General features: G+C 37.4%; 1 protein-coding gene across 3 annotated transcripts in view; it reads left to right on the top strand.

Moving 5' to 3' along the window:
• The window catches only part of RNGTT (RNA guanylyltransferase and 5'-phosphatase), a 134520-nt gene that overhangs the window by 37333 nt on the left and 81360 nt on the right, over window positions 1-15827 (top strand). For all 3 annotated transcript variants that reach the window (XM_039343100.1, XM_039343099.1, XM_039343098.1), the window contains exons 7-8: window positions 6926-7035; window positions 11403-11504. In XM_039343100.1, the coding sequence (XP_039199034.1) occupies window positions 6926-7035; window positions 11403-11504 (212 nt within the window). The remainder of the gene's footprint in view (window positions 1-6925; window positions 7036-11402; window positions 11505-15827) is intronic.

Below are 15827 nucleotides of genomic sequence, written 5' to 3'. Positions count from 1 at the left end.
TGCAATGTGCTGTATGTGGGGCTGCTCTTGTAAACTGTTCACAAGCTACAGCTGGTTTAGAATACAGCAGCATGAGCAGTAATGGGCATGCCTTTTTAGCCCCCATGTTTTGTGAAATGCATTGGTTACCAGTTAACTTTTGGGTGCAATTAAATGTGCTACTTGTCCTATTGATTTTTTTTTTTTTATTGAAAATTTTTAAAAGTTTTACAAATATACAACCAAAAACAAATCAACCCTCACCCCATCCCTCCCAAGCCCACCCCTCCCTCCCCCCTCCCCGAACTTCCCAGAACTGAATATAGGCTTATCTAAAATTTTAAAATATCTAAACAAATTTTACATCTTATAATAATAAAATATATGTAAGCATTAATAAAAAAAATACTTAAAAAAGAAAAAAGAAAGAAAGGAAAGAGAGAGAGAAAGAAAAAAAAGATAAAAAAGAAAAAACAAAAGACAGAAAAAGAAAAGAAAAAACAATCTATACAAGTTATAAGAAAGCTAAATGATATTTTTCCATATCCAAATTATATTGTATAAAATTTATCCATTTTTCCCATACAACAAAAAATTTCTCTTGAGATTGCTCCTTTAAGAAAGCCGAAATCTTTGCCATTTCCGCCAAATAAGAAACTTTATAAAACCACTCTTGCAAAGTAGGCAAAGATTCCTTCTTCCAATATTGTCCTACTAGCAGCCTTGCGGCTGTAATCAAATTTAACATCAATATAACTTCCTTAGCATCAGTCAGTAACAATACCTAATAAAAATAATTGCGGGGTAAATTTTACCCTCCTTCTAAAAATTCTTTGAATATTCCACCATATCTTAATCCAAAAAGCTTTTATATTTTTACACGACCACCAGATATGATAATAAGTAGCACCCAAACAACCACATCTCCAACATTTAGGCTGTAGATCAGGGTACATAATAGACATTTTTTGTGGATCAAGGTGCCATCTATAAAACATTTTATAAAAATTCTCTCTTAAGTTCTGTGCTTGTGTAAATTTAACATTCCTCACCCAAATAAGTTCCCAAGTATCCAATGGGATTGGTTCACCAATATTTTGTGCCCATTTAATCATACAATCTTTGATTAATTCAGATTCTGAATCCATTTCCACTAAAACCCCATAAACCCTCTTAATATGAGTTGGTCTTTGATCCCTTACTTGTTTAAACAGATTTTCATCTTCTCTAAGCCAACCCATATTACGATCCATCTGCCATCTATCCACTATTTGTCTATATTGAAACCATGAGTAAGTAATATTTTCATGAACTAAATCTTCCAAAGATTTTAACTGCCAATTTTGACCATCCCATCTAAGTAGTTGTATATAAGAAACCATATCCATCTTAACTCCTCTCTTTATCCCTTCTATCGCATGCCAAGGTATAGCCCATAATGGTATTTTAAAATCACTTTTGTAATATTTCCTCCAATTAAATGTGCTGCTTGTCCTATTGATTAACGATACCTTCTAGCACAGACATGTCAAACTCGCGATGTCACGTGATGTTGCGTGACGTATTGGAGCTTTTTCCCCAATGGGGTGGATGTGGTTTCTTGGTGATGCATTCGGCCCGTGGGCCGGCAGTTTGACATCCCTGTTCTAGCAGGCCTCAGGAAATAGGCCTTCTCTATCATCATGCGTGTTCTCTGAAACTGCATCCCCTGGAGATTTGTGTGACATTAGCTTACCAGACTATAAAAGAGAATTGAAAACATGTCCCTTTCCACAGAAAAATGTGGGCTAGTATGGTTGTATATGTTACGTGTATATCCAGGTTAGTCTTATGATATTCACTTGTACACATAGCATATTGGACCTGCAGATTTCATAGTCCTCTCCTGCTCTCTACTTGGGTTTTCTAGATAGGTGGGTCTAGAGCAGGGGTCTTCAAACTTGGCCCTTTTATGACTTGTGGACTTCAACTCCCAGAATTCCTCAGCCAGGCGTGCTGTTAATTGTAATTAACAGCCAGGAAATATTTAGGAACACAAGCAAATAAACTGAACAGTGGGATACACAAAGTTCTGATGGAATACATGGAGACTTGATGAATTCGAAGTTTCAGCTAAGCTTCGCTGGATTCTCCTTCTGTCTCTCTCACACATATGACCATCTGGTAACCAATGTATTTCTCAACTAGGCTATCCATATACTAGATAGATAGATGGAAACCACAAAGTCTTCATCCAGAACAACTGCAAGAAGGATGGGTTTTAGGACCCCTTTTATCCTTTAAAGTTCTTGCTTTGTTGATTCATAAGTGTGGTAGCTGTTAATGGGATTAGGAGTTTTTTCTGTGTGCTCAGTGCCAACCCCTCAGGCTCCTTTGGTAGCAGGTTGATTCTTATCTTTCTCTTGAAAGATGTTTTGGCTTTTGTCCTCTCTGCATCAATGCCACCTCTATTTTGAGATGATGGCAACTTCAAGTTAGTTTCACATTTTCACACAATCCAGTCTCAGGTGGGACTTTATGCCTTTTCTGGTGGGAGATACAATTTGTTTGTTGTTCTTTGTGGGAGATGCTTCCTTAGGTTTTATTGTTGACTTTATACTTCTTGTTCGTGTCAGGCTGCCCAGAGCTGTTGCGTGGCATAAATATTTTATTAATAAATAAATGATAAGTGAATGAACAAGCGTTCTAGCCATCCCTGTAATTAGTGGTTGATTTAGTGATTGGTGGCTAAATATTGAAACTAGATGATAAATAAATTGCCCAGTTTTGGCTGCTCCTGCCAGTTTTGTTTCCAAAGCACTATTCCACCAAACTTGATGCATCTCAGTATTCCACTCCTATCCAACCTGTTGTGAATTCCTATCTTCCCCACATCAACAATGCCCCCTCCCCCCCAGCCTGACTCAGCACTCCGTATGCACAGCTCCCCAGGACTGAAATTCAGATCCAGAGGATGATACGCACCAATCCCTGTCTCCCTGTAGGGCTGTTCTTGAAAATGCTTAGCCCCCCCACCTCCATAGCATTCCCCTTTTACTTGATGCTGGGAATGTGCAATTTTAGTAGTGATATGTTGCTTTAAAACTTGAGCAAACCTGTGTTTGGAAGATGCATAACTTGGGCAGAGCAGTTTTCATTAACATGTCCTTCTGTTGCTTCCGGAGAGTTGGCTGCAGAATGAGCTATGTTTGCCTCCATTCTGTACAGCATCTACAAAGCACAGCCAACAGAACACAACTAGCTCCCGTACCACTTTGGTACAAAAAGCCTCTACCTCCTATGGAGCTGCCCTTATGGTGACATGGCAGCATACACCTAATCCCAGTTTGAGTGCTATATGCCCAGATTCGTGGGCTAGAGATAGCCTTGCTGCTCATTTGATTAGTTGCTAGTTTGTTTTTTTAAAATTAAGATTGGGTTTTTCCTATTTTCTGTTATTTTTCTATTAAGATTCTTTCACGATATCAATTTTTCACCCTGAGTGATATATGCTGAAAAGAGCATGAACTCAAAACAAGAATTTCTAGCTAGAGATACTGATTTCAGTTACATAACTTTGCATCCTGTTCTGTATCAAGGCTTACTAGTCATTCCATACCTTTACAGAAATCAATCCACAATTGTCATCAAGAGAAATCTTATTCAGAGAAATCTGCAATAAGTGATATATCTATTTGCCTTAACCATGTTTTGTGAAAAGGTTGAGTTGCAACTCTCTTGCTAGAATTAACTGAACTAAACTAAAATCATTTGGTTTTAGTTTAGCAAAATATGCAAACCCAGTCAGTTTTTTCTGTTTTGTGTTCATGTTTTTACCTTGGTCTCCTTTTATTGAGGATCAAAATGAAAGGACATTCTCTTGAAAGTTTGTTATTAGGCAAAACAGTCATTAAATCCACTTATTATTTATCATTAACTACTAGGCCAACATAAACTGTTTTTTCATCATTTGGTTCTGCAAGAATCTATAAAATTATTTTCTGGTGGAATTGGTGAATTATGTTATTGTTATAATTAGATAGTGAAAAGTGATTGAGTACAGTTGATGAAAAGTTACCTTATAACAAATGGGCATGCAACTGAGCACTTTTGCTGGTTGCTAAGACCTGGAGACTTAATTTCAAGGTAGTGCTAGGCTTTTGTATGGTTTATTTGGTTTTCACTTAGTATGTTGGGGTTTGTAAGCCATGGTTTGTTACCTAATGTTACTCAGTTGTGATTCAACAGATAATTTGTTGAACCCAGCCAATCTGTAGCTGTTTTTGAAAAGTGTTTGACTACTTAAAACAGGCATGTCAAACTCGCGATGTCACGTGACGTCACGCGACGTAGCGGAGCTTTTTTTCCATTGCCCGCAATGGGGTGGGCGTGGTTTTAAGATGACGTGTCCGGCCTGCGGGCCGGCAGTTTGACATGCCTGACTTAAAAGATGACAGAGTTTTATCTAGTGCTTCCATTGATTTCTGAGTTTAATTACAATGTTTTATCTCCTTTAAACAAAAGACATCATAGTGGATGAGCCAGGCCTCCTGTCTGCCCAAATTCACGCCCATTGCATTGATGATTAATCTGAAGGACTTCATTTATTCAGGTTAGCAATAACTTGTTCAAGCATATAGGTATGCTGAATGGTAAACACGGAGAGAGCTACTTTTGTCCTGACACACTCTGTCTCAGATAATAAAATGGCTTCCTTCCCTTATGTCTTGTAAATATTTTGACAAATTTATGATTTGGCTGCATCTTAAATCATAGTTCGTTATTTCTCCTGGCTCTGTGCTTGTTAATTAAATGCCATGCTCAGTGGCTTCCTTTTTTAAATGTCTTGATTTAATGTGTGACAGTTTCATCTCAATGATGCCCCCCTCAACAAGATTCATACAAGATGGAAAGTAAAATGGCTGAATAAATAGAAGTGAAGATATCTTTTCCCATTATATTTATTGAATGAATGAATGAATGAATGAATGAGGCTGCTCAGCTTGAACATATTTGCTCTGGTGGTGTATAATAAGTCAAAATCCAAGAAAAATAAATATAATTAAAATCCATATACCCTGTACAATAGTTTTATATAGGTATAACATGTTCAAGGGTTAAAGATGTCATTTATTAAGATTTATACTAAGTATAACTTTTGAATTTCTATTTTTTTTTGGTATTATATTTTTTATTAATTTTTTACCCAAGCATAAGTCACTCAATAATTGGTAAACAGTGTGTTGTCTGGCTTACATTTGTAAAAACACTCCTTAACAATTGATTTCTATAGTCTGTATTCCATATATTAATTTTGGTTGATTTCTTCTTTCCCCGAAACATCCTTTTTTGCAAACATTAAGTTAATACAATTATTATTGTTTTAATAAATGACAATTTAGTATATATTTTTTCCAATATTCCTAAAAAATAATCATCATATTAATACATTTCTTTTCTTTAACTTTTGAATTTCTAGATCAAGGCTATTTGAATTAAAATATTGCTCATAGTGGATAATTCAAACTTCATGTGGATAGAGGTAGTTCTTGACTTATGACCAGCTGCTTAGAGATCGTTTTAAGTTACATCAGACCTTCCAAAATGGACTTAACCCATTCCAATGTCAAACCGATTCCCTGTAGTCATGTGACCATATTTTGGGCAACCAGTCCACATTTATGTGGTTAGCTGACTTTGATTTATGATGTTCTGTGACAAACTAGTTACTTTTATGGCAAATGAATGGTTACTTTAATTTTTGGCAATGAAACCATAGCAAACAATGAGTTTGTTTAAAGAATCACTTAACAATCACCCTAAAAAAAGGTTGTAAAATGGGTCCAGTCACACTTTGTGACCGTCACAACCTAAGACCATAATTGCCAGGTTCGATTACGGTTGTAAATAAAGGACTACCTATAATTTACCCAACTCTATTTTTTTTATTATTGTCTGAAGGTGGTAAGGATGGTAATCAGTCCAGACACAAATGGGATTGAGCATTTCTGTCATTGAAGCTCAGGCTGACAGAATATCATGGCTAATTTAATTTTGAGATTAAGATGATGCCTGCTGTCTTCTAATAAATTACACATTGTTTCTCTAATTCCCATTTAATTATTTCCATTATTCCAGTTCTTTTTAATTCTTCAAATTTGCATCTTTTTTTTCCTTTTGCATTTAGAAATCTTCTCAGAAAGAAATTTTCTATTATCTTGAGCAAGCAACTTTCCCTGTGTCTTTAGATTGTTGCTTCTGATCCTAGATGTTCAGTCTGAGCCATAACAATTAGTAGCTATTACAGTCTTTTACCTCTCTGGTTATGTTTAATGATCATGTTATGATAGTGACTTCTATAAATTATGCATTGGGATTTGGTAGAAGATTAGGTTTTGATTAAATCATGCATTACCAGTGAAGGGATGGTAGACATTTATTGTATTTCTTAATTTCTTTCTCTTATTCTAACTTTGCAAGCTGAGTGGCTTGGTGACCCAGAGGCGGAGCTCTCTTGCCTCACAATTAGGATGCTGTGAGTTTGATCCTAGGTAGCAGCAGATATTTCTCTCTCTGGGTGCAAAGAGAAATATCTGCTGTGAGTTCCGTGTAGGCGTCAGGAAGGGCATCCGGCCAGTAAATGCTCAGCTTCATTCAGTCTCTGCAATTCCACCCCGATGCAAAGGATTACAGGGTCATTAAAAAAAAAAATCTAAGTTTGCAAGCTGGATGGGCTTAGTTAAAGTGGTGATGGATACACTTTCCATAAATCTGGGGATCAGATTAGGGCAGATCCTCATGGAGAAAATCTATGTGTTTGCTAAGAGTTAACACTGATTTGATGGCACATAATCTAATCAATTCTAAGTTTAAAATTAAATTAAATTGAAATATTAATCAAATTTGAAATATTCTGACTGTTGCTGAATAGTATTCTAAAATTGTTATGTTTTCTTTTACATTTTAGGGTGCTGTGTTTTTGGAAGGAATATCCGTTAAACGTGTAATTCAAGTAACAACTCAACCAAGGTTAGGAGAAATCCAACTTAAATGCCAACAATTTTGTGGCTGGAAAGGGTACGTGAATATAATTTTTAAAATGCAGTTTGAATATTCTGTAACACATTTTCTCCATCATGGCACCAAGATGGATGTCTACTTGGTTAGGCTTGTTTTGTTTGAGGATGTTGTGAATGGTGTCAATTGCTTGGCCAGCAGGAGGAACAGAATGAGTGGCAGCAACAACAACAACAATGGCGCAGATAGCTGGCAAAATGACAGTGGATTGAATAAGTTGAGGCTGGTGTGCTTTTCTGGACAGTGACCAAGTGCAAATGTGTTGGGCAGTGGTCTCTTCATTTCAATGGTTGTGGTGCTCAGTAGTGCAGTGGATCAGTTGCTTTGCTTCAGCTGGCAAAGGGCTCAGAGTAAACTCCAGAGGACTTGGCTCTTGCCTACCTTCTTGGGAATGCTGCTATAGAGATTTTAAAGATAGACTTGACTGGGCTGGTACAGGATGAGGAAGTGGCAGTGACTGCAAGATCCTGACTATTGGAGTCCCCAGTAGAGTCTCCTAGACGCCAGGCAGTTTGTGACAACAGGAGCAGGAGAAGGCAGAAGAGCTGTGGGGAAGTTTCTGTATGTCTTGCAACTGCTTTCCCACTGGCTACATGGTAAAGCAACCACTTCGCTGGATTCCTTTCCAGACCAGGAAAAACTTGGGATGGAGGGCACTGGCACTTAGATTTGAGATTTTATATGGGCCAGGAGTTTTTTTGCTTGATTTTGGTTTGAGTGGTAGTTTGGTGTGGCTGGATCCTTTTTTGTTCCCTTGTGTGAGAGACGGTAGGTATTAGAGGGGGCTGTGGCCCATTCCTTTTGGGTGTGTGCATGACCTCCCCAGTTCCAGGTGACAGCAAGAATGGAGTGGGGAGATGGGGTATAAGAGGAAAGATTGGGTTTGGGTGATGGAAGAGTTGGATTGAAGGAATGTTGTGTGAGGCATTAGATTGTGATCTGCTTAGGTGGAGTCTTTGAGTGTGTATACATCTGTATCCTGGGCCAGGTAAGTGATGTGTTGTAGTGTTGTCCAAGTGCCTGGAGGCTAGAAGAGGCTGGATGGGGACAAACTGATTTTGGCTCAACTCTGATAAGACAGAGTAGCTTTCAATTTTTTATCTCTCCGAGGTCTGATGATTTAATTCTGGATGGGGTTGCACTTCTCTGGACTGAGCTGGGGCCCAATTTTAGAGCCCTCCAGGACTCATGGCTCCTCTTTGATTGCACAGATTTGTCTTGTGTGCTACTTGTGTCCTTCCTGGATCAGGAGACCTTGCACAGAGTCACTCATGCCTTAGTTACCTCCTAGCCGAAGTATTGCAATGTGCTTTATAGGGGGTTGCCTTTGAAGACTATTTGGAAGTTGCTACTGGTTCAGAATGCAGCAGCATGCACAATTTTGGATGCCCCTGGGTTGTCCATGTTTCACCTTTATTGTGCAAGAGGAAAAGTTGGGTTTGGGGGTGATGGAAGAGTTGAATTGAAGGAATGTTGTGTGAGGCGTTAGATTGTAGTCTGCTTGGGTGAAGTCTTTGAGTGTGTATACATCTGTACCTTGGGCCAGGTAAGTGATGTGTTGTGGTGTTGTCAGAGTTTTCTGGGTGCAATTCAAGGTGCTAGTTAGCTTCTTTAAAGCCCGACATGGTATGGCACCTGGTTATTTATGGGTCTATTTTGAAGAATATCTGCTGTTCTCTGTAGATCAGAAAGGGTGGGCATGCTCTAGGTCCCATCCCTGCAATTTTGTCATCTAACAGAATCTTAAAAGCATGACTTTTCCAAAGCTGCTCCTACCTTGTAGAATATCTTTCTGTGGCGATTTGACAGGCCCCACCCTTCCAGCCTTTTGGAAAGCTGTTAAAATTTGGCTTTTTTATTGAGGTGCTGGGCTTTTATGGGCAGAAGGCATGGAAGGAGGGTAGCTGAGCCTGCCTTCGGCATCACAAGGGAAACACTTCTGCCGTTTTTGTTCATTGCTTTTATGATTGTTTTATTTATTAATTTTAGAGTTGTTGTAAGCTGACCAGATTTAAATGAGTGGCCATTTAAATCTCATAAATAAATAAACACAGCTAAACAAAGTGGACTTTAGCTCTCATAAATCCCTTAGTTAGCGTGGGTAATATTTAAGGATTATGGGAGTTGCTTAGGCCCGATGGTAAATGAGGACCTGAATATTGCATTACTCCATTAAGTATTTTTAGGAAATGGCACAAGTAAAATGGTGACATAAGAAGCATCTTCAGATAAGATCATATGGATTTCTTATGAAGTGGTTGATTCAAATGTAGTGATATGTCAGGATCAGGGCCATATGTTCATTAAGCTGCAGTTCAGAAGATTTATTACCCATGCCTATACATAAGAATCTGGTCAACTAACGGTCAATGTAAGGACCCACCCCACTTTGCATCTTAAGAAGACAGAACTCTTGGAATAATTCTTCCAACAGGAATCCTTTATTAAGAAGAAGTGGTTGCAGGCGTGCTAGACAGGACTTGGGGTCCAAGCTCTCCCATTCAAGGTTTTAAGGGGTTCCCCAGCAGTCCCACCCAATCACCCCCCCTTCCAGTGATAGTTTCAGGCATCACAATTCCACCCCTTTGTTCCTTTCTTCCGTCTGGATGGAGACTTCAGATAAACTACATGAAAGGTAAATAGCCCCCTTTGTTATGGTAAGGTTCTTTGGTGCTATTTACATTCAAACTCTTTGAGGTTGCAATAAACACATTCAATTCCTTAGAAGTATACTGAAGGAAGTGAGGGCCATAAAGCCCCTTTGTTCTCCCCCTTCTCTCCCTCTTATGGCAGAATCCAGAGAAGGCAGAATTGGGGTTTTCTATATTTGATGATTAAAGATGAAATATAATTGGATTCTGACAGTCAGCACTATATTGATTCTAGATAAGAATCAAAAGAATTCAAGGAGGGGGGCTGGACTTGGATCACTTGTGGCAATGTAACAACTCTAAGCTGATGACACACTTAACTTTGCTCCTCTCCCCCAAAATCTGCCCGCTCTTCTACATGATGCTGGTATAAAAAGCATTGCTATAGGGACAGCATTTTCACAAACCTGTACAGCATTGAAGTTGTATATTTAAAATTCCATTGCTAAAACTATAATTTACTCCACTGAAATTAATTCTGAGAATTTTTCAGGAACGTTGAATCAAATGTGATTGATCCAGAAGAATCCACATTAATTTCAATGAGTGAATGAGTGTAAGAAGTACAGTGTTCATATTATAAAAAGTACTAGTTAAATAAGAATGATATATCGGCTATATGTCTATTTGGATATATTTGTTTTGATTCTTGGTATATGGTGCACCTAGACCTTCATGCATACTACTAGTCACCTTCTCATTACCAATAAACATAGCACTTCAGTCAAGTTGTCTGGAAATATTTCTGAAATATATAGATAATGTTATTTTTTAGACTTACCTTATTTTAATTTTGTAACATTTTGCTTTCTTTATTGGCATGCCCCTCAAAGTCTTTTGAATTAGACTACATGTAGTCCAATTGTTGCTGTCTTTGAATCTCTGAAATCTATAGCAGTCTGACACTATCTAGAATAAAATAAAATAAAATAAACCCCAAACCCAATGGGCTTTTAGCTATATGTAAAGGATAAATGCCAGAAGCACTCCTCCAAAAATATTATTGTCTCTAAAATATTTATTTCTGCCATTAAAACATCTGAAAGCAAGTCATTCATTTGAAAAACAGGGGAAAGGTTCAGGCTTTTAAAAGGAACTGGAAGTTCATTTTTCTACACTGGTGTGTGGTAGCTATCTAACAATCTCTAATGTCGCTCTCAACTAATTCTTATCAATCCTTGATCCTAAACCAGTGATGGCGAACCTTTTAGAGACCCAGTGCCCAAATTGCAACCCAAACCCCATTTATTTATCACCGGGTGCCAGGTGGGCATGGCCGCAGTGGTCGTGGCAGACTGGGTGGGCAGGGCCAGGGAGGCAGGGCCAGTCCCTCGCCATCTCCGGAGCATGGCACGTGTGCCCACAGAGAGGGCTCTGAGTGCTGCCTCTGGCACGCGTGCCATAGGTTCGCCACCACTGTTCTAAACTATCAACTCCTACATTTTAATGTTATAATTGCAGTATTAAACTGATGATAAAAGGGTGTAGGGTTAAATAGCGTGCAGTGTTCTAAATAATCTTCATAACAAAAGCTTTAATTTAGAAATTGTATGAAAATACAGCAATGAATTAAAGGGGGTGCAGAGAAGATTGTTTAGTCCACCTTATTAAAAATATTCGTTCAAACTCATACTAAAATTGACATTCATGAAAGACTGATTAGAAATGGTTGGCACTGGGTACTATTTAAGATCCTTTTTCACCCCCTCTCATTAGGACTGGATTCCCTGGGGCGCAGCCTATTTCCATGGATGAACAGAATATTAAATTGTTAGAGCAGAAGCCATACAAAGTAAGTTGGAAAGCAGATGGAACTCGGTAAGTTGAAGTTTTCTTTGTAAATTACGGAGTAATTTCAGTAATTTTGATACATTAGATTGGTATAGTTTTATATAGCCTTACAGTTTAATAAATTAGTTTATACTGTGGTTTCAAATCTTCAGTCTGAATATTTTTAGTTTGCTTCTTATGTGTTACACCAATACTTTTCATCTTTTGTTTTAATTTGCATGTTTTGTCTTACCATGAATGTTTTTTATTGTATAAATACCATGGTATTTATTAAGGTCTGCCTACAAATAAAAAATATATTAAATGGGATCATTTTGCTTTTAACACATACCAGTGAATTATACAAATATGGGATATGAAATGCTGCAACTCCCAATTAACCTTATTCACTAATGTGGTAGGGGAAGAACAACATAAGATCAGTTCGGTGCTGGTTGTTTTGGTCAGTGTACAGGTGGGTACTTAATTAACTGAAATTAAGAGTAGTAGTACATGAAAGCTGACCTGTTAAGAAAATAAGCAGCTATAGTCAGGATGATTTAAAGAAGATTACATCCAACTGTGAATAACATAAAATATAGTGACAAAGGTTGAATATTTAATTTGTACATTTTTCCCAATAGACAGGGTATACCAAAAGCCAGGTCCCGTAGTCTGATCACAATATGTTTTATTCATTTTATTAATGATTTTTTTTTTGAGAAAATGTTACTGAATTTAGGCAGAGGTACAATGAACGAGTAAGGAAATGCTTAGAAGAAAATGGCAATGAATTTAAACATTTAATATAATTTATATAATAAATTACCTATGGGGCCTTACTTTTGGCACCCCTTATTTAATAATAGTCTTTAAGTAGAAGTCTTGTATTCTGTATTAAAATCTGTGATTTTGATGAAACTCTAGAATAAGTAATGCTGCTTTATGTATGTAGCTTGCCTTAATCTGCTTTTCTGAAAAGTAGGATTGCCATTTGATAAATGTGCTAAGCGCCTTTCCATATTTTTTCCCTAATTCTGAGATTGTTGAGATTCTGATATTTTGAATTGATTGCTGGAAATTTTTGATATGGTTATAGCCGTACAATTTTTTTAGTTTGCTTTTACATTTAATAACTTGATACAAAGATAATTATTAGGGTGGTCTGAGAAACACTAAAAAAAGTTTGTTTTGTCTTGCCTGTTGGTATTAGTATTTTTTCTGATATCACATTAATACGGTAGGTGTAAATGTTTTAAAAATAGATAAATTGCTGAGTTTCCAAGTTAGCATATTTGGAATGCATCTTTTATAAATCAGGAATAGTCAACTAAAAACATGAAACTCTGTTGTTAGAGTAGGAACAGAAATTGTTGTATGCTGCATTTTCCAACATGACCATGGAGAAGGAGAACTTGAAGATGAACCAACATCTGGGATTGTCATCTGGGACCCAGGAAGTATACCTTCTCTGTTGTGACACATCCAGAGGTTCATTTGGGTGCTACCTTGATGATATTGTACAAGTTGTTAAAAGCCTGTCTAGTTTCCCAAGCCCTAGGATAGGATATTTAGGGCACCCTGAGTGATTGGTTGATAGTCTTTGCAGATAACTTAGATTAATTCTTTCTTTTTCCTATTTAAATATAAGCTGCCCAGAGTCGTTTTGGAGTCAGGTGGCTTCTAAATTTAATAGTTAAGGGAGCTATAGTTTTACAAACATAACTTTGAAAGAAATAGGTTATCAAAATTGAAATTATACAAGTAAGACAATTATCACAGGGAAGAGAGGTTTGTTCTCTATATGTGGTGCTCTTGGCTTTTATAATAAAAAGTATAATTAGCCCAGGTGGTTAGTGGCTTTCTCCAGTCCCTAGATACATGCCTCATTAATAATGTTTGTAGCAGATGTTTTTTCTAATGAGTAGAATTGAACGGTCAGGCCTGAATAGCATAGAAAAGGTAATGAGACACTCATCTTTAGGAGAGTAAAGGTACAGATAATTTTAAAAGGATGTTGGTAGTCTGCGAAATAAATGGTAGTTATGACGAGGCAATCCTATATTTTATGTGTAGAAATTTGCAAACTGACCAAAACCGATTATGTGAAATCCAAATGTTAGGATATTGCAATAATTTTGCTTTTGAGACTTACTTGTAATTTCCTGAAGTTATTAAAAGAGACACATAGAGGCAATGTTCCTTTAGCGTGAGGAAATTGTTTTTGTTTTGGAAAATAATTGTTGCATTTTAATAACGTGCATAGTTGTTAGCTGTAACAAGCCAAATGTGAACATGCTAGCTCAGTCTGCTTTTAAGTGCAACATCTGTTGTTACATTTGAACCTGATTAACTTCTAACTTGCATAAATAATATTTTGATGATCGGCGGGGGTTTTATTGGTTTAAGTAATTCAGCATAAAATCACAGTGGTTGCATTTCTCAAATACACAGAGATGTTTATAGGTAAAACCAGTAAATAAAACATTTTTTTTTCTCAGATCAAAAATATTGCTGGGATGTAGTAGGTAAAATAAAATATTTCTTTGAAGTGAGGTTAATGAAATTGCTTCTTGATAGTTTATAAAATTACTATATCCTTAAGTACTCATTTTTTCTCTCTTTTTAATGCAAGAATGGGAAGAGTTAGGTTATAGGTTATGAAGATCTAATTTATACTAGAACTTAAGGAAGCAGGGGGGATTCTGAACATGTGTTCAATCCCAAAATGGAGAATATTCTTCTTCAACAAAATTCTGTCTTTGCTCTCCAAAGCAGCTAGCTTTGTTTGATCATAATCTAGTACCGATTCCTGGATTTCATTGAACACACTAATATCAACAAGGTCTGCATTTTAAGGGGAAAGGAGACACCTTGTTGTTGAAAATGTTAAACATTTGGTAATCAGATCATCCAGTAAATTGTTAGTACTTTCTGATATAATTTCTGCTCCATCTTTTATTTTATTTACTTGATTTATATTCCACTTTCCTACTTGAATGAGTACTCAGGATAGATGGTGAAAATTAAAGAGGAATTCAGAATTCAAACTATTAAGAGTGTAAATTAAAATAATGCTAGTATTAATTAAAAAAATGAAAATAAAGAATTTGATGGAAGAAATTTTTTATTTACAAATATCTTAAATGCTGAGAGAACGAAATTGCAGTGGATCCTGCAAAGAAACACATTCTGATCTTTAAAAGGAAATGCAGGCTGAAAACAAGCTGAACCTTAGTCTCAGAGTCTGGATTTTTATTAAAATTATTTATTTGTATGGTTATGAACCCAGACTTTGATAGTCTGCTGAAAGTTTAATCATATTTTGAAATTTTCCAGTTTTTATTCACATCATTAATATGCCTTTATAAATATGTATGGTCTAGAGCAGTGGTTCTCAACCTTTTTAATGCTGCGACCCCCAACCGGTCGTAAGTTGAGGACTATCCAACCCGTCGTAAGTTGAGGACTACCCAACCAGTCGTAAGTTGAGGACTTTCCCTGCCCGGGAGCGCTGCGCATGCGTGGTGCCGCCCCCTTCGCCGGCCGAGGCGTAGCTGGCAAGTGGCAGAGACAGCGCAGGCCGACCACCGGCTGGGCCACCAGCTGGCCCAACCCAAGGGAGGTAAGGCACCCACCGGGCCCCACACACGCCAACAACCCTCCCTGCGCCTGCCGGCCTCCCACCTCCCATCCCTGGCCCTCTTTTACTTACATTTTTAGTAGTTGCTCAGCAGGGAGGGGTGGAAACTCCAGACAGCTCGTCTTCACTGCAGACAACTTGCAGCACCGTTTGCAGAATGGGACTTTTGGCGGGCTCAGCAGGGCAGAGACAGCCTGGACAATTCCTGTTGGCTTTTGAAAGCCAATAAAATTAGACTCTATTCAAGAGAGTCTATTCTATTGGCTTTCAAAAGCCAATAGAATAAAAGGGAGTAGCACAGCTAAGGAAAAGGGGAAAAAATGGCGGACTGCGTTGTTTGGCGACCCCCATGAAATGGTCGTTCAACCCCAAACGGGGTCGCGACCCACAGGTTGAGAACCACTGGTCTAGAGTTAGTGCTGTTTGTTTTTGATGAGGATCTGAGAAAGTTTATGGACAGGTTTAGAATAAAATGTGCCATGTATACATTACAAACAAAAAAGCTGTTGCAAGCATGTAATATTTTAATAATTCTTTGCTATTCTTCTGTTAGCAGTTGGATACCACGTCTTAATTGTGAAATGTACCAATTTTTAAAATAGAAAATAAATTCTTTTGAAATTATTTAAAATAATGCTAATATTTGGTTTTGATAGTTTGACTGATTGTAGGTGATGAACAGCAATTTGAAGAACCTACTTTTTCAAGTCATGCATCTTTAAATGTGC

The sequence above is a fragment of the Crotalus tigris genome, unplaced genomic scaffold (assembly GCF_016545835.1).
Source record: "Crotalus tigris isolate CLP2741 ecotype Arizona unplaced genomic scaffold, ASM1654583v1 scf7180000017833.3397121, whole genome shotgun sequence".
Classification (NCBI taxonomy): Eukaryota; Metazoa; Chordata; class Lepidosauria; order Squamata; family Viperidae; genus Crotalus; species Crotalus tigris.
Note: the sequence above shows the minus strand (reverse complement) of the source record. Positions and strands in the feature narration are given on the sequence as shown.